The sequence below is a fragment of the Canis lupus genome, chromosome 6 (assembly GCF_011100685.1).
Source record: "Canis lupus familiaris isolate Mischka breed German Shepherd chromosome 6, alternate assembly UU_Cfam_GSD_1.0, whole genome shotgun sequence".
Lineage (NCBI taxonomy): Eukaryota > Metazoa > Chordata > Mammalia > Carnivora > Canidae > Canis > Canis lupus.
The window spans coordinates 42,102,759-42,125,640 of NC_049227.1; the positions used below are offsets into that span (position 1 = coordinate 42,102,759).

At 43.9% G+C, this 22,882-nt stretch overlaps 1 protein-coding gene and 1 long non-coding RNA gene across 2 annotated transcripts; one reads left to right on the forward strand and one right to left on the reverse strand.

Annotated features, from left to right (window-relative positions):
• Positions 1–501: 501 nt before the first annotated feature.
• Positions 502–8,113, reverse strand: RBM15 (RNA binding motif protein 15). The gene is made up of 2 exons (XM_038541032.1): positions 4,919–8,113; positions 502–874 (listed from the first exon to the last, which is right to left on the reverse strand). The coding sequence occupies exons 1-2, from the start codon at positions 7,779–7,781 to the stop codon at positions 828–830; spliced, it is 2,910 nt and encodes a 969-aa protein (XP_038396960.1). The 5' UTR covers positions 7,782–8,113; the 3' UTR covers positions 502–827.
• A 557-nt stretch (positions 8,114–8,670) lies between these two features.
• Positions 8,671–9,336, forward strand: LOC102152748. Its single transcript, XR_005360395.1, has 2 exons — positions 8,671–8,775; positions 9,196–9,336. It is a non-coding gene; the product is annotated as an uncharacterized LOC102152748 (long non-coding RNA).
• Positions 9,337–22,882: the final 13,546 nt, after the last annotated feature.

The following is a 22,882-nucleotide window of genomic DNA, read 5'->3' on the forward strand; positions in this document are numbered from 1 at the left end:
TTTATTAACATCATCATTAACATTTAAAAAGCAAACGGAGCATTTCTCCTTCTTTTGGCAATTTGGTGCAAATGTTAAGTGCAAGATAAAGCAATTTCAAACTTTTCTTCAAATTAAAAATGAAACTAAGGCCAAACGTGATGGGTGAACAAAATAAATCAAAACTTAAATTTCAGCAACTCCGGCTCTTCAAACCAGCAAAGCCCCCGACTCGTGCACTGTGGTGAGGCTTAGGGTGCTCGCCCCGGCTTCTTGCGTGCCCGCAAACAGCACCATTTCCTCATCAAGTTGAGGACTGAGAAGCAAATGATCCCCTTCACTGCAAACAAAGGGGGTCACAGTAACACTAGTGATCCTTCAGAATTGACACACCGTGATAGTCAAAATGATGGTCTCCCTGCTTCTTGCTCAAGACATACGAGATCTGAGCAGCAGCAAGTACCCCCTCGGCTGCAAACAAAGGGGTCAAAGGTTTGCCGTCAATTCACTTCCAGGCAGAAAAACATTTTCCTCAAAAGAAACAATTTATTTAGAATAAAACAAAAGCAGCTCAACTGTGAGCGCACGTTTGAGTGACAGCTACTTTTAAGCTGTGTGAGCCATAAAAAGGGTTTTTCTTTACTTTTCCAGAAATCTTGTGTACACAGCACAAAGCAAGAGGTCATTTTTTTCCACTTAAAACACCGGCATTGGCATCACAATAGCAGATACACAACTTTAAGCTGCCATTTTAGTAAAATGCACAAATACTAAACAGATTAGCTTTCTTCCATCAAGAGGCCCATGTAAACTCCACATAAGCCACAACTTCTCTTCAAAAAGGTCCATTAGAGCTTTGAATTCCATATCTTCAATCCGCAGTTCACCAGTTTTGCTTGCGAGGGGGGGGGAAAAAAAGGTTATTCAGTACAAATGTTTACAATATTAAAAATATATATATTTCCCCTATGCCATTATAGATGAACAGGTTAACAAGACCTTCCTGGATAGTCCAGCTTGACTTCAAAAAGCACCAATAATACCCACTGGCACATACCTTGAATGAATTTACTGTATGAACAGACAACAAGTAAAACAACAGGGTGGATTTTTTTAAGGACTGCAATTAAGCAAAGATTATAGGACTGAAAATACCCTTTATACTCATGTAACTGAGTAAAACATGTCAAAAAATTCAGAAAAAAAGGAAGTTTATAATCAATTTACAATCAATATATTCTAAAAATAACTTAAAATGAAACTAAGAAAGTTGGAGTTTAGTCAAACTTTTACCCCCCTCTTCCCATTTTCATTCCGTAATTTATATGGAACAATCCAGAACTACTCAGTTGTGGAAAGGGGTCAAGATACAAAGCCATTTAAAAATCCACCTTCATCTGTGTTACCAAAGACAGCAGCTGTTCTTCTAAGAAAACTCATACGAACAATTGCTAAACAGCCAAGAACACTTTAGGACTTTTTAACTGTTTAAATCAAACATAGAAACCTTTTTATTTAGCTAGACAGTTCACTGTGGTTACCTGAAATCATTTTCTCCCTTTAGGGATATCATTATAACCAGAATGTTAACAAGGTCAGCTCCACTTCTCTTCTTGTTCTCACACCTAACTGCCATCTCAAAACCACACACTGTGGCAGAAACAGAAAAAAAAAGTCCCAAAATTATCTCCAAAACTTTTCACATACAAAGGTCATTAAGGCCCTCTTCTCAAGAGGATTTCCGAATTCTGTTACCACAGTTTTTGGTGATTGGTTCCTATATGGACCCAAAACTGCAGTTCAAGCTGTACCTGCATAATGAGCAATTTCATGGTCTAAAGAAAGTGGATTTCAAATTTAAAGAAAAACAAAACAAAACAAAACAAATATTGTCAGTGAAAACGGGCTCATAAAACTTTTAAATAAACCTAAACAGTGTTTGACTCTGAAAGCAACACACACAGCCCTTACTTTTCCTACTGTATCTCAAATGATAGGGCCAGAGTATGTTACTTTCAAAATGTGACAAAAAGCTTATATCAGCCAAAGGATGGACATTTTAAGATGCAATCCTTAAAGAGAAAACTCTATCTACAGAGTCCAAGTATACACGTTAAACCAGGAATTTAAATTTCTGTGTGGGAAACCCTTCATAGGAATCCCAGTTACAACCAACAAAATAGTATTAAAAAATTGGCTAGGAGCTGAATGATTGCTTAGTTTTCCATAAACTTTGAAGTTGTGATCTAAAAGTCTTAATTAGCTTGATGTTTTTCACCAGTAATACTTAATAGGTCATTAAATGATATACTTGAAGAAATTTTCTTTGCATTCATTTGAACTGAGTTCCAGAAAAATCAACTAAACGAGCTTTTAAGTAAAAGAAACAAGTGGTTGTTACAAAGAACATCCAATATTGAGATTATGAAATTCTGGCTAATGAGAATTAGAACCAGAGAGCTTTAGACTCTTACTTTCATTCCGTCCTGAAGGCTTAAAAAGATAAACAGTATTATGAACCTGCACAACAGAATGGGCAACACAAATGAGAGATTCATCTGAATGATGGCACTCTGTAGGTAAGCACCAAACTCAACATAATTAGTTATTTCTAATACATACATTTAAAAATGGTATCAAGCCATTGTTTCAAAAACACAGAAGCACAAATTGCCCATATCTAACAAAATCCGCCATGTCAGATAGATTCAAATAAACAAACATGGAGCAAAAACCACAGTACTCTTCGGTAAGTTATCACATCAACAGAAAAGAAAAGAAAAGAAAAGAAGAAAAAGGGAAACACCACACTTTGGATTAGAGCAAAATTAAATGTTGTGGACTTCACTCTCTAGAAGAGCAAAATCATTTGTCCAGCCTTCTTATCAAAAGATATTCAAAAGTTAATGGTTAGTGAGATTATTTAAACTGGAAAAATGTATCTAGCCAAACTGTACTTTGACCCCACGTATGCACAGACTGCAAACTCACATTAGTTTCTGAACAGTCTCCTCCATATTAGCGTGCCAAGCACAGCTTTTTAAAAGCAAAAAGCACGAAGTCCTACTTGTAGGATTTCAGATATTTTCCCTACAGGCAGACGGACTTTTGTGCTCATAGCCTAGTACCTTCCTTTTGTCAAAATAGCTAGTTTTTCCAGTTTAAAAACAAAACAAAACGAAACCCCCACAAAAACCTCCCAACTTAAAATTTATAAATGCATAGTGAAAACCAAAAAGGATGATACAGCAGTGATGAAGATTTCATGCTGACATGCATTAGACACCTGTCATAATGGAAAATAAAAAAATTACATGACACTTCCCTGGGTTATTATTGGTGCTATTTCAAAACTACCAGCTTTGATAACAGAAAGAAAACAGTTGAGTTCTGCCAGGCTTTCTATAAGTCACTTTCACAGAATAGAAACATGACCATGATCCAAAAGGTCCTAGAGTTTCTAATCATAATTAAATATCAAGGGCCTTAAAGTCCTCAGCATTTAAATCAAAGGGGGAACTATACTTACTAATGACCTGAGAAACTAGGGGTGAGGACAGAGGGACAGATCAAAAAAATAAGACCAAAAAAAAAAAATAATAATAATAATAATAAAATTTTTTAAAAAATTAAAAAAAATCATCCATTACTGTTCTGCAGCAAAAACCCTTGTTAAGAACCAGAAATCGATTTAACCTTTAGCTTTGAAAAAAATTGTGAGGGTGGGTTAAATTATTTTGTATTAATTTCAGTTGTCTGGGAAATAAAACAATAAAAGGGGGTTTTCCTATACTGACATTTCAGTTTGGACATCAGTGAAAATATTAAACACAGAACTTGAGAGATACTCAACATTTTCAATAATGTAATGTCACCGCTGTTTAAAAATGAAAATAAAAATACAGGCAAAATTTAAGAAGCATGTCAAAGGCATTTCACGATGACTTTAAAAATTTCTGCAATCCAGATATGGCTGATTAATGCCCACTAAAACAAAAAGCTGACTTATGAGCCTGCAGACAACTCTTCTTTCTATTATTGAAATCAGAAATTTGCATGGATACAAAAAAAATTCATCTTTGATGAAAAACACTAAAGTTTTGAAATATGCACAAATTAGAACTGTACCTGCTATACCTCTCTGAAAGTCAGTAAAAACACCACCACACACCAATAACCAAAGAATTCTGATTTTAAAAACACCTACTCACTTCTTGCATACTAGCATAAGACATATATGGTTTGTAACCTACTCCTCGATTTTTACTGAACAGTTACAGCTACAAACCAAAAGTGCATATACGGGATACAGAACTTAAGAACTAATGATAAAAAGGTTTATGTTAAAGCAAACTCTCCGGGAATAAACCATGTATATCAAGAGAAATACTCAAATACCTGATTAAAATAATTAATATTGCTATACAATTTACCAGCTTGTACTTTTAAGATTCCTGATCAAATTTCAGCCACACAAATGATATTTCTGGTACAAGAATTATTTACCTACATACCAATCAAGCCCTTTTTAGATGTATATTATCTTCTTTATATAGTCAGTGGGCTTTTCTCCGAATCCTGACTTTTCAAAATTTTGGGTTTGTAACTCTGAGGATTTTTTTTAAGCTCAAGGTTAAGGGGGGGGAAAAAAAACACAACAAGAAAAAGAAGGGGAAAAGAAGTTACTAAGAGTAGGAACTCCTAATTAAAATAAATCCATCTGCCTGCTACCTTCAGGGCATCCCTTTCACTTAATAGCTAAACTGTCCTGTCTTCTATTTCAAAGGTTTATAAAAATATAAAAAAAAGAAAAAAAGCTTCAACTAAACAAACTAACTCAAAAGAAAATTTCATCTGATGCTGTATCCCATTACACATCACAAAACAGGAACCATGTCAAAGTAGTAAATACAAGTTATACATGGACTTTAGGACGCACCACGGACAATGATCATGACCAGGTAATCTTCTTCAGATTTGGCCAGTGCCTTGGCAGGGGAATCCAGGAACTGCTGGGAGAACTCACAGGGTGGGAAAGCATGTAGGACCCCGGTGTTTTCCTTGTCTTTGTTGCCCCCCACGGGAAGGCTTATCACCCCAGCGGCCTGCTTTTGCTTTAAATAGGACACAAGGTTCCTAAGTGGCCTCTGAGTAGAGGTGGCAGTGTCTGATGTGGCTGAGGAAGAGGAGGACCTGCTGTCAGAACTTCCAGGCACAGCCAGGAGAATGGCATAACCATTGGGACCTGCCACTTTGATGCGTCGAGTTACTTCATCCAACTTGGGCTGGTCCAAACGAAGACGCTGAGTGATCTTGAGCTGGGCTACTTTGCCTCCAGTTGAGCCCTCCACAAGAAGACTACTAGCCACTTGGAGGTCACCCTGCAACAGATGCATGTTGGAAGGAAAGTTGCTGTTCTTCAATAGAAGCATGCCCTGCCAGGCCAAACAGAGCTTGGGAGAGGCTGCAGTGGTGGGGGCTGTCCCACCATCCTGTTTCTGGGAAGGGGACTTCAGCTTTGAGGAAGCAGTGCTGGTGCTAGGCGCACTCCCATCAGACCGGTCTTCTTTTTTCAGAGGGCTTTTTCCCTCAGTGGGAGCAGTTGTCCGGTGCTTTCTATCCCGTTCAGCTGATGCAGAGTTTTTACGGTCTCGCTTGTCACCCTGGCTCTTCTCCAAACTTCCTCGCCTGTCTCTGACTGGAGAGGGCCTTTCCAAGATAAGAAGACGAGAAGATCGATCATTGTCACTGTTGTAGCGATCCCGGCTACTGCTCAATTCCGGGCTGCGGTCGGGAGAAGGAGCACAGTGACGTTTTCGGGGACGGTCACTCTCAGGGGACCTATCCAGGTGCCGGCCCCCACTCTCCTCGGGCGGCCTTCGCTTCCTAGGCTGGTCTCTGCTGCTGGGCAGATCTCGCTCACCTCTGTCCCGGTCCAAGGACCAGCCATCTCGCCTGCGATCCAGGCTATCCAGGGGCTCGTAAGCAGGCACAGCAGCAGCTGCAGTCCTAGTGCTGCGTTCACGAACTGGGGGCGGGGGTGGCACCCAGTCAGAGTCAGGATAAAGGTCTCTGTCACGATCTCTGTAGAGTAAGGGTGGTGTCCTATCCCGAGCACCCCTCAAAGGGTCAGGTGCCCGATGTCCAAAAGCATCTGTCACCAACTCGTAATGAGTTAAGGGCAAAGGCTGCAGATACTGCTGCTGGTAACGATGTTCTGTATCTGCAAAGTCTACTCTAAGGCGACGATCTGGGCCACCAAGTGGGAAGCCACGCATATGGGTCCAGGCAGCATGAGCTGCATCCAGGCTTTCATACTGGATATATGCCCAACTATCACCTTTGCGGTAGTCTATAGTGCGGATGGTGCCAAATCGGTCAAACTCTCGTGCCAGGGCAGCAAGAGGCACCCAAGGTCCCAGACCACCTACCCAGAGGCGAGTGGTGGGTGTAGCTTTACCATAACCAATTTTGATAGGATTCCGAATAATGATCTTGCCAGACATTGCTAGTTTGGCCCGGTGAGACATGTCTAGGTTCTCAAATTTAAGGAAGCCATAGGTACTGGTCTGGCCCCGAGAGGGCCTCTTGATATCTACCTCTGTGATGACTCCAAAGCGGTCAAAAGCCCTTCTTAGGTCACTCTCTGTCACAGTGATGTCTAGGTTGCCCAAGAAAAGCGTCCGGTTAGCTCGCTGATCGTCCTCGGGTGAGATCTCATCCACTTCTCGGAAAGGAGCAGCACCTGCTCCAGCTCCCACCCTGGGCTCCAGGCTGTACGCCGGGCGCACTCTCTCATAGAACGGATAGTCTCGCTCTCTCTCCAGCTCACGGGGCAACGGTGGCGGAGGCGGGGGGGGCAGGCGGCCAAGAGCCAGCTGCTGCAACCGGTAGTCTCGGTACCCCAGGGCCGCGCCACCAGGGGAAAGCGATCTCTGGCCGCCGCCTCCAGGGGGGTGCCGGTGTCCGCCCACGGAGGCGCCCACCACGCCAGCCGACGGCGGGTAGGGATCCTTGTCTAAGGGGGAGCGGCTGCGGCGGCGGCTCACGTACACCGCCTCGATCTTCAGCGGCCGGTCATAGAGCACCAGGCGGCCTCTGGCATGCTTGGCCGCCCGCGCGTCCTCTGGCCGCCGGAAGTTCACAAAGGCTACTCGCTCATCCCCGCTGCCAGAGCCCGAGAGATGACTGATTTTGACACTTACATCACCGAAGCGCTTGAACTCGTGAAACAGTCCGTCCTCCACCGCCTCGTCACTCAGCTGGGACCCCAACTCGCTGATCTTCAGCGTCTTGTACTCCGCGCCGTCCCCAACGCCGGGAGCTGAGGAGGCGGCCCCGGAGGAACGTGACTCCCCGCCTCCACCCCGGGAGCTGCTGCGCGACTCGCCCCCGCCCGAGGAATTTTTGGTGCTCGGGGAGCTGTAACTGTGCAGGCGGCCACTGGAGCTGCCCCCGCCGGTGTCATACTCGCGGCTGCCGCCTCGGCTGCTGGACTTGTCCAGGTGGAGGCTGCGCCGCGACCCGCCGCCGCTGTCGGTCTTTCCGCTGCTACTCCCATTGCTGCCACCAGAGCCCCCTAACTTCTTGCTCCGCTCCCCGCGGGAAGTCGAGTCCTCACCACCGCGGGAGCGTTTGGGCTTGACCGGAGAGCGCTCCTTCCCCTTCATTGTTGCGGGTCGCCGGAGGTCGTCTCCGCGGAGATGCTGAGCCCGCCGCCCCGCGCTCGTTTCACACAGCGGAACCGCACGCCGCCATCTTGGACTCCGCCGCGGCAGAGGCTCCCGCCCCGCGGCCCTCATTGGTCAGCTGGCTCCTCTCTGCTACAGGCTCATTGGGAAAACGTCCCGTCCGTCTTCACATCTCCCCGCGCTCCGGAAAGGCGCCCGCCCGCCCGCTGTTATTGGGCTCCCAACGCCCGGGTCCGAGTACCTCATTGGTCGTATTTGTTGTCCATCTTAACGGCTCCTCGCGCCAGGCCGCAGCTCCGCCCCTCGCACTGTAGGGTCACCTGACCCAAACTCGGGAGGCGCTGATTGGGCGAAAAGTCTGCCCTGTAACGGTACTTCTGGCGCGGTAAAAGCGGTGATCCCACCTCCTCATTCCTTTCATTGGTTTCCGACCCCGTCCTTTAACTCACTATTTGGGAAGTCGGGCCATCTGTTCTGGCGCTTTTCCTGAGAGGCCCGCTTACAACATTCTCGCGAGAGACAGAAAGCGCTCCCTTTCTCGACCTCTTCTTCCAACTCCTCGGACGGCTGTAAGAAGTTTAAATCTGATTGGATGCTGACGAGGGAGTTGATAGGCTGAAATAGCTGTCCGTCATCCGCTTAAAGGGGCAGGCCGTACACGGAGGAGGCTGACTGAAGGTGAAAGAGCGGACCGCGCGCTCGCCGTGCGGCGTCACCGGGACGTCGCGAGAGGCTGACACGGCGCTGGCTCCGCCCCCGGCCGCTCGCGGCGTTCCGTCCACGGGCATTTACGGGGCACTTATGGGGTCCCGCGGCGTCCGTGGGTGTGCCTGGGCCGCCCGCTCGGGGCCTGTGCGGGGACCGAGCCCTCGGGGCGCGGTCCCCAGGAGGCCGGCCGCGGCAGCCGGAGAGCGCCGCAGGCCGTGGGGCTCGCCCGGGCCGGCCTCCTGGGCGCTCCCCGCCGCCCGGCGACGTCGGTCGGTTCGCTCTTCCTACGTCGCGCCCCGTCACCGGGCGAGGGCCGACGTCCGCGTGCAGCCGTGGGCGTGCGCCCCGCGGCTCCTCGCGCCGCCTCGCCGACCCCCCGGGGCCCGCCCGTCGTGAGGTGAGTCCGGCAGCCGGAGCAGGTGCTCGGGCGTCGGGGGAGGGGGGGAGGGGGGGCCAGGAAGCCCGGGCCGGCCCTCCCCGCCGCCTACCCGCCTACCCCGAGGCCCTTCTCGGGGGACACGGCTGTTGCCCGAACCCGAGCTTGGGAGCCGCGTCAGGGCCGGGGCTGCAGAGTCCGGCTCTGCCTTCGCCCCCCTTCCCCGCATGACGTCGAGGGAAGCGATAGGGATTTCGCTTCTTGCTCGGATGGAGGAAGCCTGGTGTGAGGACGTCGCGGCAGCGGGCGCACGCTCCCCCGCGTGCCAGGACCAGCTGCCAAAGCCCGCGAGTGGGCCAGGGTGTGGGACGTACTGCCGCGGGGGGTTCTCCACGGGACATGGCGGCGGCGCTGCCTGTGTTTTTGTTGATTTTTCCATAGAAACTTCACGGCGGTACTTAGGGAGTGGCCACTAAGATCGCCCTGAGACGGGGCTGGACGGTCTGGCGGGAGACTCAGCTTGTCATTGCATGTCATTCTAGCATTTCTTCTATTAAAAGGAAACTTGTTTTACCACGTGTATGTTATTACCATCTCGTTTTCTTAAAATAGCAATTATTTTTAGATTCCTTTAAACTACTTTTATAGAAAAAAATAAAAAAGTAGAATACTGGGGGATCCCTGGGTGGCGCAGCGGTTTGGCGCCTGCCTTTGGCCCAGGGCGCGATCCTGGAGACCCGGGATCGAATCCCACGTCGGGCTCCCGGTGCGTGGAGCCTGCTTCTCCCTCTGCCTGTGTCTCTGCCTCTCTCTCTCTCTCTCTCTCTGTGACTATCATAAATAAATAAAAATTAAAAAAAATAGAATACTGGGCCGCCTGGGGGGCTCAGTGGTTGAGCAACTAACTACCCTTCGGCCCAGGGCGTGACCCCGGGGCCCGGGATCGAGTCCCGCGTGGGGCTTCCGGCGTGGAGCCTGCTTCTCCCTCTGCCTGGGTCTCTGCCTCCCTCTCTGTGTCTCTCATGAATAAATAACTTTTTAAAAATCTTTAAAAAAAAAAAAAAGAATATAAAGGTCTCCCATGTACCCAACACCCCATTTCAACAATTAGCAACCCATGTCAATCTTGTTTAGCATACATTCTCTTCCCACTCTTCCCCCTCGTTATTTTGTTCCAGGCTTATCTGGTACATTTCCTGCCCCAGACATGAAATTAGCCATTTCTCCAAGGAGATCTGATTCCTTTTAGGGAGAAATGATATTTAAAGATAAAAATTTATATGTTAGGGAGTAAAGACAACAACAGCCAACATATTATTTGTAAAAGCACAAGACAAAAAGCTTTACATGGTTAGGGGATTTTAATCTCTTTCAAGGTTATATTAAATACAACACAAAATTGAAGTTAAGTTCTTATCTGATTATTTAATATAATAGCCAATCCAAATAAACCAGGCTCCAGAGTGACTATTTTTGCCTTAAATTGACCTGCATAGGTGACTGAATGATCAAAGATGCCCAAATCAGTATAGTTTATCCAACATAACAGGGATTGAAGGAGCATACGAGTTGAGGGAGAGAACTCAAGGAGTTGGTACCAGTATGTGTGGCAGTGCCCGAGGCTCTGCTAGGCTTAGTGGCCTGGCGTTTGCAATACCAGGGAGCTGGATGGAAGCTACTGCAGTTGGCAGCCTCCAGAAAGCTTGCCTAAGGGGGACTGCTGGCCTGTCTGCTGTCCAAAGGACTGGTAAGTTGAATTGGTAGACGAAAAGGCCTGGATTCTGGAACCAAAATATAACTTTGCTGTGTGTATATATGTGTATATGTCCACAACAGAATTAGATAATTAGACGTAATATGGCCATGCTGTAGTCAAAATAAGTGTTTTCATTTCCTTTATGTTCTTTAAAGTATGAAGGTGATTAGTGAGGTCCTATCAGCCTATGTTTGTACTTGTGCTTTAGAGCTGAAAGAGGTTAAAAGTGACCCATGTTTAGAGGGCCAGGACCTTAAACCCTTTTTCTGGCGTTAGTGATAGAGTTGTTAAGGTCGGATTCAAGCTTCCATCTGGCCTCCTTGTGAGTACCTTGTCAAAAACCAAGACATAGAGCTGAAGAAAAGCCACCATAGCCCATTTTGGCATCAACATTGGTCCCTTGAAGCTGTGCTTGGAATGCTCTCAGGCACACAGCCCAGCAGGAGAGCTGCCACAACTAGCTTCCTATATGATGAAGTGCCTTTTCCATATCCTTTAAAACCAGTTTTAGATTTAAAAAGAAACAGCAAAATAAAAGTTATGCATATGGAAGAAAACTGCACAATAAAACAGTATCAGTATGTTTTCAATCAAATGTCTTCTTTCCCCACCCTCTTAATAGGTTTTATTGTCTGTGTACCCTCAGTACACAGACAATTATGATTGCAATATGAAATTTATCTTGGGAGCTGAGAGCTGTTTGATTTCCTGGCAGATGGAAAAAGGCCTGAAGCTGGGAATTGAAATTATTTTCCTACCCACAATAGTGGATTAAAATTTTCGATTTCATCTTCCTTCATAAAAGTGAATGGTCTCCTGATAGGTTTATTTTGTTGGTCTGCAGAAAAAGCATGTATTTTACCTATAGGCATATGTTCAATCCTAAAATAGCAAACAGTCATTTAGGACCCAGTTTGCATTATTAAAGTCACTTAGTTATTTGTGGTTTGTGGCCTTTATTTTTAACAGCTTTATTAAAATATTTACATACCATAAATTTCACCCAAAGTGTGGAAGTCAGTGGTTTTCAGTATATTTACAGAGCTCTATGTGTGGTTCATCCTTTTAACATTGCTACAGAAAGCACTCTGCTATAACTTCTGCTTGACTAAGCCCTAATATAATTATCTCTTTCATTTATTTAGATATCTTATAGGGCATTGACTAAGAGCATGGTTGCTGGAACCAGCCAGTGTGGATTAAATCCCAGCTGTGCTGTGGGCAGAAGAATTACTATTAATCTCTCTGGGCCTCAATTTTCTCATCGATAAAATGGGAATAATTGTAGAATTTCTTCACTGGGAAGACTAAATTTGTTAAAACATATGAAGATCTTAGAATAGTGCCAGGTACATGGTAAGTACTATACTATATACATGTTTGCTATTACGAATATGTTTTCTCTTTGAACTTGGGTACATAGAATTGGATTAATCATATAATCTTTAGTTCATGGCACATAATCATCAATGGCCCAGCCATGGGCCATTAAAGTTTTCATTTCCTTATCAACAATATAGTAATACCCATGAAACTACCACTTGATCCAAGAAATAGAATGTAACCGATAATTTACATCTAGCTAAATACCTTATCCTTATTCCTTATCCACTGCCCACTCACAGATAACTACTATCCTGAATCTGGTGTGTTTTTTTTTTTTAATTTTTTTTTTTTAAATTTATTTATGATAGTCAGAGAGAGAGAGAGAGAGAGAGAGGCAGAGACATAGGCTGAGGGAGAAGCAGGCTCCATGCACCGGGAGCCCGATGTAGGATTCAATCCCGGGTCTCCAGGATCACGCCCTGGGCCAAAGGCAGGCGCTAAACCGCTGCACCACCCAGGGATCCCCTGAATCTGGTGTTTAATAATTTATTGTTTTGGGGCACCTGGGTTGCTCAGCAGTTGCTCATCTGCCTTTTGGCTCAGAGTGTGATCTTGGGGTCCTGGGACCGAGTCCCGAATTGGGCTCCTCACAGAGAGCTTGCTTCTCCCTCTGCCTATGTCTCTGCTTCTTTCTGTGTGTCTCTAATGAATAAATAAAATCTTAAATTGTTTTCGTTGGTTTTAAGAACTTTAAAGAATTTTTTATTTTTATATTTTTAAAGATTTATGAGAGAGAGAGAGCGTCCACAAGCAGGAGGGGCAGGGGGAGAGAGAATCTCAAGCAGATTCCCTGCCAAGTACAGAGCCTGACATGGAGCTCAATCTCATGGCCCTGAGATCAGGATCTTAGCCAAAACCAAGGGTCAGACACTCAGCTGACTGCCACCCAGGTGCCCCAAGAACTTTATAAAGAATTTTTTAAAGGAATTTTTAAAAATGTGTGTATGTGTATATGCTGGCATACATGGGTGTGCATGTTCATGCACCTTAAGAGTATTTTATTTTTCTTTGTGTTTTAACTGTATACATATTTGAATAATAATAATTGAATAATACAATATTTGTAATCTTCTGAGACTTGCATTTTTTCATTCCTAATGTTACTAGGATTCTTTCATGTTATCACATATAGCTGTAGTATATTTCCATTACTGTAAAATACTCTGTTGTATTGAATATACCACCACATATATATCCATTCTTCCTCTGATGGGCATATGGTCCATTTTCTGTTTCTATGCTATTATGAACAGTGCTGCTATGAAGGTTCCTATTCATGTTGTCCTGAGGCACACAGTGCAAAAATTTCTCTGGGATAGGATTGGGAGGTGATGGGTAGGGAATATCTAGGAAGAGAACTAACAGGTTAAAGGGGGATATTTAAGGTTAGTTTTACAAGAGGATGCCAGATTGTTTCCTAAAGTGTTTTTTTTTTTTAAATCAATTTATAGATTTGGCAGCAACTTATAAGAGGTCTTATTAATCCATGTCATTGGCATTTTATAACTTTTTTTCCAAGCAAATGACTGTCAAATAGTATCTCTCTGTGGTTTTGATGTTTTATTTCTCCAGGTACTAGTCAGTTTGTGTATACCATTTTAAGTTTCCTGGCCATAAGTTTCTTCATTTATGAAATATCTGTTCATATCTTTTTGCTCATTTACTGAGTTCGATCTTTCTTATATGTGTAGGAGTTTTTCATATATTCTTGGTTCTAATAGATATATGGCAAACATCTTTTTCTAGTTTGCAGCTTTTCCTTAATTTGTTAGTACTTTTTGTAACTTGCCTAAGAAATCCTCTTTACTTCCTCCAACCCTGCTGCCAGTGTTTTCACCTATATTAAAATTTTGTTCTGTCTTACACATTTTAGAGTCAATTCATCAAGATCATGAACATCTGTCCATGATTGGGTTTTATTAAGTCTAGGATTAAGTTAGGAAAAGGTAACATTGTTATGAAATTAAGTCTTCCTTTCAGTAAACAGGGATATTTTTTCATTTAATTAGATTTATTTTATTTCCATCAGCAAAATTTTTGTAGTTTTATAAGTACTCTTACATGTTTTTATTATGGTTGCTATTGTTAAGATTGTCTTTTTATTTTTTTATTATTTTTAAAAAAAATTTTAAAAGATTTTATTTATTTATTCATGAGAGACAGAGAGAGAGGCAGAGATACAGGCAGAGGGAGACGCAGGCTCCATGCCAGGAGCCCTACGTGGGACTCAGTCCCGGGTCTCCAGGATCAGGCCCTGGGCTGAAGGTGGCGCTAAACCGCTGGGCCACCGGAGCTGCCCAGGCCTGTCTTTTTTTAAAGTTACACTTTCTGTTTGTCGTCCATGACTGGAAATGTAGTCACTTGCTAAGCTGTCCTATTTATACTAATTTTGGGTATAGATCACTTTAAGCTTTCTATGTAGACAATCATATTGTCTGCAGATAATAAGAGTATTTCTTCCTTTCTAATGCTTTTTTTTTTTTTTTTTTAAGATTTCATTTATTCACTGGAGAGAAAGAGACAAGGGGAGCATAAGTAGGGGGAGGGGCAGAGGGAGAGGCAGAAGCAGAAGCAGGCTCCCCAGTGAGCAGGGAGCCCTATGCGGGTATGCAAGGCTTAGTCCCAGGACACTGGGATCATGACCTGAGCCAAAGGCAACTGACTGAGCCACCCAGGTGCTCCTCCTTTCTAATCCTCATAATTTTAAGTTTTTCTGGTCTTACTGTGCTAACTAGAATCTTTGACACAGTGTTAAATAGAATGATAGTAGGCACTTCTATGTTATTCCTGATGTTAAAGGGAATGCTTCTAATATTTCTCCATTTAGGATGATGTTTATTGCATATTTTATCTGTTTGCTTTTGTTATCCTAGTTTGCTAAAAGTTTTTAATCATGAATAGATGTTGACTTTCTTCCAAATTAAAGCAAGTTCAAAAATGTGACCATGTATGATGCCACATTATATTCTAGATAGAGCAGAAGCCATAATGGAGAATACTATGACAGGTAGTAAAATCTGAATATGTAGTGTGAATTAGCTAATAGTAATGTATTGATGTTAATTTCCCCAGTTTGATCATTATACTGTGGTTATCAAGATAATGCCTTTGAGCTCAGAAGTACATGCTGAGAAAGTTGTAAAGGGACATGATAATAACTCCAGGTCATTCTAAATGCTTAAGAAAACTTTTAAGAAATGGATCATTTCCTTCTGTTTTATTGCCCTTATATTGCCTCATGATCTGATCTGGTTTTTCAAGTTCCAGCCATCAAATAAACGTTCCAGTCAACCAGCAGGGAAGGAGGGAGGAACAACAGCATGTCCTCTTTGTAAGACACTACACGGAAATAACTCATGAAAATTCCACTTCTCTCTCATTGGCCAGAACATAGACATATGGCCACGCTTGGCAGCAAGGAAGGCTGGGAAGTGTATTCTCTAGTTTAGCCAGGCTAAAAATCAGGGCTCTTATTTCTAAGGAAAAGGGGGAGAGTAGGCATTGGGGTCAACCAGCAGTCTCTTCTATTACCACCTTGTGAGTGAATTACATGACGTGCATGCAAAGCTTGTGGTGCTTAGTAGGATTCAATTAAAATATGTTCTTTCATGATTTCACTTGCATTATCCAATTTGATCTTCATAGTAATCATATGAGTTAGGACAAATATGATTGTAATTGCAGATTAGGAAACTAAGACTCAAGCTAATTATAGTTGTTGCTGCTGGTGGTAGTTTTTGTTTGATTTGTTTTAAAGCAGTCAGTAGAATCAAAGCAAAGGGAGCAGTGGCACTGTTCCGGAGTTGTAGCTCCTCTAGACAGATTCTACCTCCCAGAAAGTCCTGCAGTTCTTTGTTGTGTGACGTTCTCCATAGTCTGACAAATCTGCAGATTTGTCAGACAGAAGCAGGTCCCCTGATGGCCACTGTGGGGCGCTTTCTACTGTATCCCATAGGAACTAGGTTGATGGAAATGACATGGACCTCCAGCAGGTGCCTCTCCTTCCCAAAAGTAGAAATCCAAACAAGGGGATCCCTGGGTGGCGCAGCGGTTTGGTGCCTGCCTTTGGCCCAGGGCACGATCCTGGAGACCCAGGATCGAATCCCACGTCAGGCTCCTGGTGCATGGAGCCTGCTTCTCCCTCTGCCTATGTCTTTGCCTCTCTCTCTCTCTCTCTCTCTCTCTCTCTGTGTGACTATCATAAATAAATAAAAAAATTTTAAAAAAAAGCATTGTTTAAAAAAAAAAAAGAAATCCAAACAAATAAGTCCTATTACATAACCCACTCACAAATCGATAATAAAAATAACAGCCAGCCTTTATTGAGTGAATACGACATAATCAGGTACTGTTAAAACCTCCCTCTCCTTAGCCCTAGAAAGCAGGTAGATTTATAATCCTTTCTCAGGTAAGGAAACTGAATTTTAGAGGCCCAATATATATTTTAAATGGTTAAGAACGATAATATGTATACACTGGAAGAGTTTGTGGTTTTCCCAGACTGTGAAAAGCATTTGATCTGAAGTCCTGCTTACATATTATAGGTAACACTCCTGGTTGCCTAACTGATATCCATTTTCCCCTCCTTTGTTTTGAACAGATAAAGTACTTTGATGGGTAAAACTTTTTTTTTTTTTTGGATGGGTAAACTTTTGTTACAAGTGATATAGACCATTTCTTTGGTCAGTACTGTAATGGGAAAATATATGGTAACTATGTTATTATCTGCTGGCTTTAAGAATGGTGCTTTAAAGTGTAGTTCACAGCTCTGTGGGTTCAGCTGCTTTGTAGAAGGGGGACTTGATCCAGACCTGAGAGAATGAATTCTTTTTAGCATCTCTTCCACCACCATCATCTGGAACCAGTTCAGTAGCCTTCTAAACCGTCCACCTAGATCCACTCTGGCCCCCGTGCCAATCAGTTCTCCACTCAGGAGCTTGAATAACATTTCTAAAACACAAATATGATGGCTTCCATTGCTCCTCAGATTAAAAAAAAAAAATTCTTAACATGGCCTGGAAGACTGCCTTTTAGACTCATCCCCTACTGGCTGCCTTTCTGTCCTACACACTTAATGAATGCTCACCATTCTAGGACTTGTGTTCTCTCCATTCTCATACTATGTGAACTCCTACTCATACTTCAGGTACCAGTTCCAGATCATCTCCTCAGGGAAACCTTCCCTGACTAAACTGAAGTTCTGTTTTCTAGGCCCTCATTTTGATGCAGGCAGGATGGGTCTGAAGACCAAGAGGGTCCTTGGCTTCGTGCTGGATGGAAATCAAACAGATGAGAGGAGGTAGGGGAGTTGATTGAAGACTGTGTCCAGGAGACTCTGAAAGGAAAAAGAGCAGGAGTCTTGTCTTTGCCTGTGGATCTGGAGTTTTTATGGAAGACAGTGATCTGGTGTATGTCTCTCTCAGGCATCCAGGAACTGATCATATAAGAATGAGTGCTCAGGTGTCATCCGTTAGTCACTTATGCCTTGGAACCAGGGGTCTTAGCATCAAGGTGTTTGGAGTCAGTGGACTTGGAGAACGTTCATGAAGATTTCACCTGGTCACTCCTTAGATGCTATCTATTCTGCTAAAAATCTCCAAAGACCTCATTAACTCTTTGACCTTTACAAGGAGGACATTGATTAAGGCATGTGTAAGGTAGGGGTGCAGATTCTAGCAAGAATAGAAGCAGGGAAAGAAGTAAAGGAAGAAACCCAGCTTTTTCTTTCATGGGCTCCCTTCAGTTTCCTCTCCCAATCTGGCCACGTGATGTGCATCTCCTTCATTGCACGTGTCACAGTTAAAATTTTACATCTGTTGTGATTATTTCATTTGCAATTTAGTGCCTTTGATTCATGTCTGTCTCCCCCCCAAGTCTTCATAAGGACAGGCCTGTGTGGTTACTTACCATTTTATGTCTAATTCTCAGCACAGCACTAGGCACATAACTGGTGCGCGCGCGCACACACACACACACAGTTTTTGGTTGAGTGAATGAATGAACATAATCTGTGGAAGTTTTGGCCAATATCCCATAAAATAGCCCTAAGGAAAAAAAGTGAAATGAATTTAGTAAACACTGTATACAGTATTCTCCAAGCCTCTATCCCTACCCTGTGTATCTTTGCATATAAAAGACTTTGGGGGGATCCCTGGGTGGTGCAGCGGTTTAGCGCCTGCCTTTGGCCCAGGGCGTGATCCTGGAGACCCGGGATTGAATCCCACGTTGGGCTCCCGGTGCATGGAGCCTGCTTCTCCCTCAGCCTATGTCTCTGCCTCTCTCTCTCTGTGTGTGTGTGTGTGTGTGACTATCATTAAAAAAATAATAATAATAAATTAAAAAAAAATAAAAGACTTTGGCAGGGGCGCCTGGGTGGCTCAGTCTTAAGTGTGTGCATTCATTTCAGGTCATGATCCCAGGGTCTTGGGATCCAGCCAGGCATAGGGAACTCAAGAGGGAGCCTACTTACTTCTCTGGCTCCCTCTGCTGTTCTCCTCACTTGTGCTCTCTCTGGTACTCTGTCAAATGAATAAATAAAATCTTAAAAAAATAATAATAATAGAGAGACTCTGGCAAGTCCTGCAGTCAAGAAGCCCTCAATTTAATTTGACCACAGAATGTAAACCAGGGTCCTCTAGGACATACTCTGGGCAATGTTTCTACTCAAGGGAAAGCCCCTGGATGCCTATGTGAGTGCTGTTTTTGGAACTAACAAACAGCAGGAAGAGTTCTAAATGGTTCCTAAGAGGAATTTCCCAGGAGTGAAGTTGCCCTGGTAAATCTAGGATTTAAGATTTTAAAAATAAAGCCACAAGCACAAATAATCTCTCTGAATAGAAGCTGCATCATTAACTGAAGAATGGGCTCTACTCAGCAGAATTTGTACCACAATAAATACTTGTTCAAAGAAAGAATGGAAAGAGAAAGTCTCTGGATTGATCAGAGGTCAGCTAGTGGTCCTATCTTTTAATAGAAAGGAGAATCAGGGACCCCTGGGTGGCTCAGCAGTTGAACACCTGCCTTCAGCCCAGAGCATGATCCTGGAGTCCCAGGATCGAGTCCCACATTGGCTCCCACCATGGAGCCTGCTTCTCTCTCTGCCTATGTCTCTGTCTCTCTCTTTGTCTCTCATGAATAAATAAATAAAATCTTAAAAAAAAAAAAAAAAGAAAATCATATGGTTAAACTTAAAACTCATGTGCAAATGGAGGGTTTGTAAGCTCTAATAGCTAATGAATGGCTACTTTTGCTTTTTGAAGTATAGTCAACACACAATGTTATGTTTTAGATGTACGTCATAGTGATTCAAAATGCATGGGTATTTTAACAGCTAGTTAGTGAAGACTGAGGCATAATAAACCACAGGGGTCAAAGGAAATTACCAGTAACTGGATTTAAAGAGGTACCACTAACACTCTGAGGGTAAATAAATACTGATCTTCTCTTGTTGGTTTTGTGATAAACATTTTGTCAACTGCTATTTATTCTAGGATTTAACATTAACTTCCTTTTTGTCAAATGCAGTGTTTTTTGTTTTTTCCACCAGTGTTCATCCTCCTCGATCTTTTGTTATCTTTTGGACAGTATTGCACAACGCCCCCTCTTGAAATCCTCTCTGCCCTTGTTTCTGTGACCTGCCCTTCCAATTCAGTTGCGTTTTAACCAGTATTTATTGATCATCTGCGATGTGCCAGACACTGGACTATCACCATTCATTTATTAACTCATTCGTCAACATTCATTGAGATCCTACTCGATACTGGGCCCTGTGCCAGTAACTGAGATACAAAGATGGACAAGATACAATCTTGATATAAAGAGCTGCAAAGTCCAGTGAAGGAGAGGCTGAGGATCATGGAATGACAAGGCTACAATAGAAGTACAAAGTCAGAGGCTGTGGCCCCAGAGAAAGAATCAGTTGTGGGAGGGGAATATGGTGCATTACACAGTGGCACCATGGTAAAACTTCAATAGATATTGTCAAAGGAACACAAAACCTTCCAGACAGAGTGACTAGTATGGATAGGGGATCTTTAGGGAGCCCTAATGGCTAAAGTAGTGATTTTCAAATCAGGGGGCCAGAATATCAGGTTCTCTGGAAGGGGTGATAATGGGGATAATGTTTACCTGAAAGAGATCTTTTTTTTTCTTTTTCTTTTTTTAGATTTTATTTATTTATTCATGAGAGACCCAAAGAGAGAGAGAGAGAGGCAGAGACACAGGCAGAGGGAGAAGCAGACTCCATGCAGGGAGCCCGATGTGGGACTCTATCCCGGATCTCCACATCAGGCCCCAGGCTGAAGGCAGTGCTAAACTGCTGAGCCACCCTGGCTGCCCTGAAAGAGATCTTTTTTTCCTACTGTTACTAAATAATAACACTGTTAAATTTATCAGTAAACTGATAAATTTTATGGGCATGCATATTTAAAACCACATTATATAAATTATTAATTTACATGCTCAGTTTTATACATTTTAATTTTTTAAAATTTTTATTTATTTATGATAGTCACACATAGAGAGGCAGAGCCATAGGCAGAGGGAGAAGCAGGCTCCATGCACCGGGAGCCCGATGTGGGATTCGATCCTGGGTCTCCAGGATCGCGCCCTGGGCCAAAGGCAGGCGCTAAACCGCTGCGCCACCCAGGGATCCCAATTTTATACATTTATATATTAACAGTGAGAATAAAATTACTGTTTTCATAATACAAATTGCAAAGCTGGTAGAAAAGTTTAGAAGATACAAAGGTTCTGCAACAAAGCCACTATCCTCTGAAGGGTACTGGTGAGATTTTTATGTTTAACAAAAGGGGGAGCAGAATATTGGGTTGCCAAGGACTGTATCCGGTAGGCGAGGGTTTGTCAACCAGAATCAGAATCCCCTGGCGGGGGGGGGGGGGGGGGGGTTTCCATTTTCTTTTTTAAGAGATTTTTAAATTTATTTTGAGAGAGAGAGCATGAGAATGTGTGAATTGTAGTAGCAGAGAGGGACAAGCAGACTCCCCACTGAGCAGAGATCATGACCTGACCTGAAATCAAGAGAGTTGTTGGCCCAACTGACTGAGTCACCCAATACCCCTGGAGGGGGTGGGTCTCATTTTCAAAAGCAAATTCCTGGGCCCTACCTATATTAGGGTTCTCCAGAGAAACGGAACCACTAGGGTATAGATAGGTTGAGACATAGACAAGTCCCGAGATCTGCACTGGGCAGGTTGGGGACCCAAAGAGGGTCGAATCAGAAGGCAGGAAGAGACCCAACGTTCCAGTTCAATGAGCCAGGCAGGAGTTACTGCTCTTTACTCAGCCTTTTTGTTCTATTCAGGTCTTTGACCAATCGAATAAGGACCCCTCACATGAGGAGGAGGCAGTCAGTCTGCTTTTCTCTGGCTACTCACTCAAATGTTAATCTCCTGAAACACCCAGAATGTTTGACAGCAGGTCCTTCGCACCCTATGGTCCTTCCACTTCACCATACAGTGCATACTGAAATTTGAGACCTTTGCAGGTCACTTGGAATCCTGGAAGGTTTTCAAGACGGGAAGCGATTTGATAATATTATCTGGGAACCATTTACAAAGGGATCCCTGGCTTTTGGGTGGGAGGTGAAGGGTGGTGGGAGAGGGAAGGTGAGATGGGATACAGTGAGGTAGAACCAGATTGGAGATCAGGACGCAGTGGTGAGAAAGCGTCTTCTCTACAGTGCTGAGGACTCCTGTTCCCCTCCCTGTTGCTACATTACAAATGACCCCAGTGCTTAGCTTAAATAATAGCAGATCAGGAATTTGAGAAGGACAGCCCTGGGCAGTTGAAGCTTGCAATGTCCTCTTGTTGCACTTAGATGTTGGGTGAGGCTTTTGTCACCTCCTTCTGACTGGGACCCACAGGAGGTCATTCATATGGGTGACATTCGACACTACCTCTCTAGCATAGTAGTCTGACTTCTTCCATGGCATCAGGCTTCACTGCAAGAGAAACAGGCAGGAGCTTTTTCTGGACCTAGGCCCAGAAGTCACACAGCATCACATCTACTTTCTTTCTTAGTCAAAGCAGTCCCGAGCCTGCCCAGATTCAAGGGGAGGGCAATTAGTCCCCACCTTTTGATGTGGGCAGCAGCCAGGTCCCAGTGTAGAAGAGCATGTGAGATGGGAGATACCGCAGCGATCTCTGGAAGATACGTTCTGACATAGCTCCCAAGCCCACCTCTTTTGTCCTGACCTGCTTACTCCTTTTTTTGTTTGTTTTTTTTAAGATCTAAAAAATGTATTTATTCATGAGAGACATAGGCAGAGGGAGAATCAGGCTCCCTGTGAGGAGCCTAATGAAGGACTCGATCCTAGGACCCCAGGGTCACGACCTGAGCCGAAGGTAGATGCTCAACCTCTGAGCCACCCGGGTGCCCCTACTCCTGTTTTATATACAAAACCTCCCACAAGATAACTCCACCTGGATGTCTCGTATTAACTGAAACTCCAGTCTAAAAATTTATCACAAAACTATCTCAATAATCTTTTTATTTTGTTATTGTGATAACCTTAAAAAGCACATAATAGACTACTCCTTTTCTTTCTCTAAAGATAACTTGCTACACACTCCTATCTTTTCTTCCTTCTTCACATTGGCTCTTGAATTCTCTTCATCCCCTGCCATCACCCGGTCTGATCCCTCCTCACCCCTTGGCCTTTGCTGCTCTTCCCACCTCCATCCCTTCCCTTGTTCCTATCCATTTACATATCCCAGCCTGGTTAGTGTTGCCCGAGTCCCACACCGCACTTTCCTCCTCCATATTCTGGAGTGGCCTCTAATGGAAGTCCACTCATCTTGCTTTCTGCCAATGAGTCCCCTGGAAAGTGAACTGTGAAACAGTATAATTGAGCATGCAAGGTGTTTCTCCAGGATTGACTTTGAGATGGACACCTGCCGAAGGGAAGGTGTTGTGCCCAAGATTGCGAATCCGAGAAACCACCAAGGAGCCGACACTGATGCAAG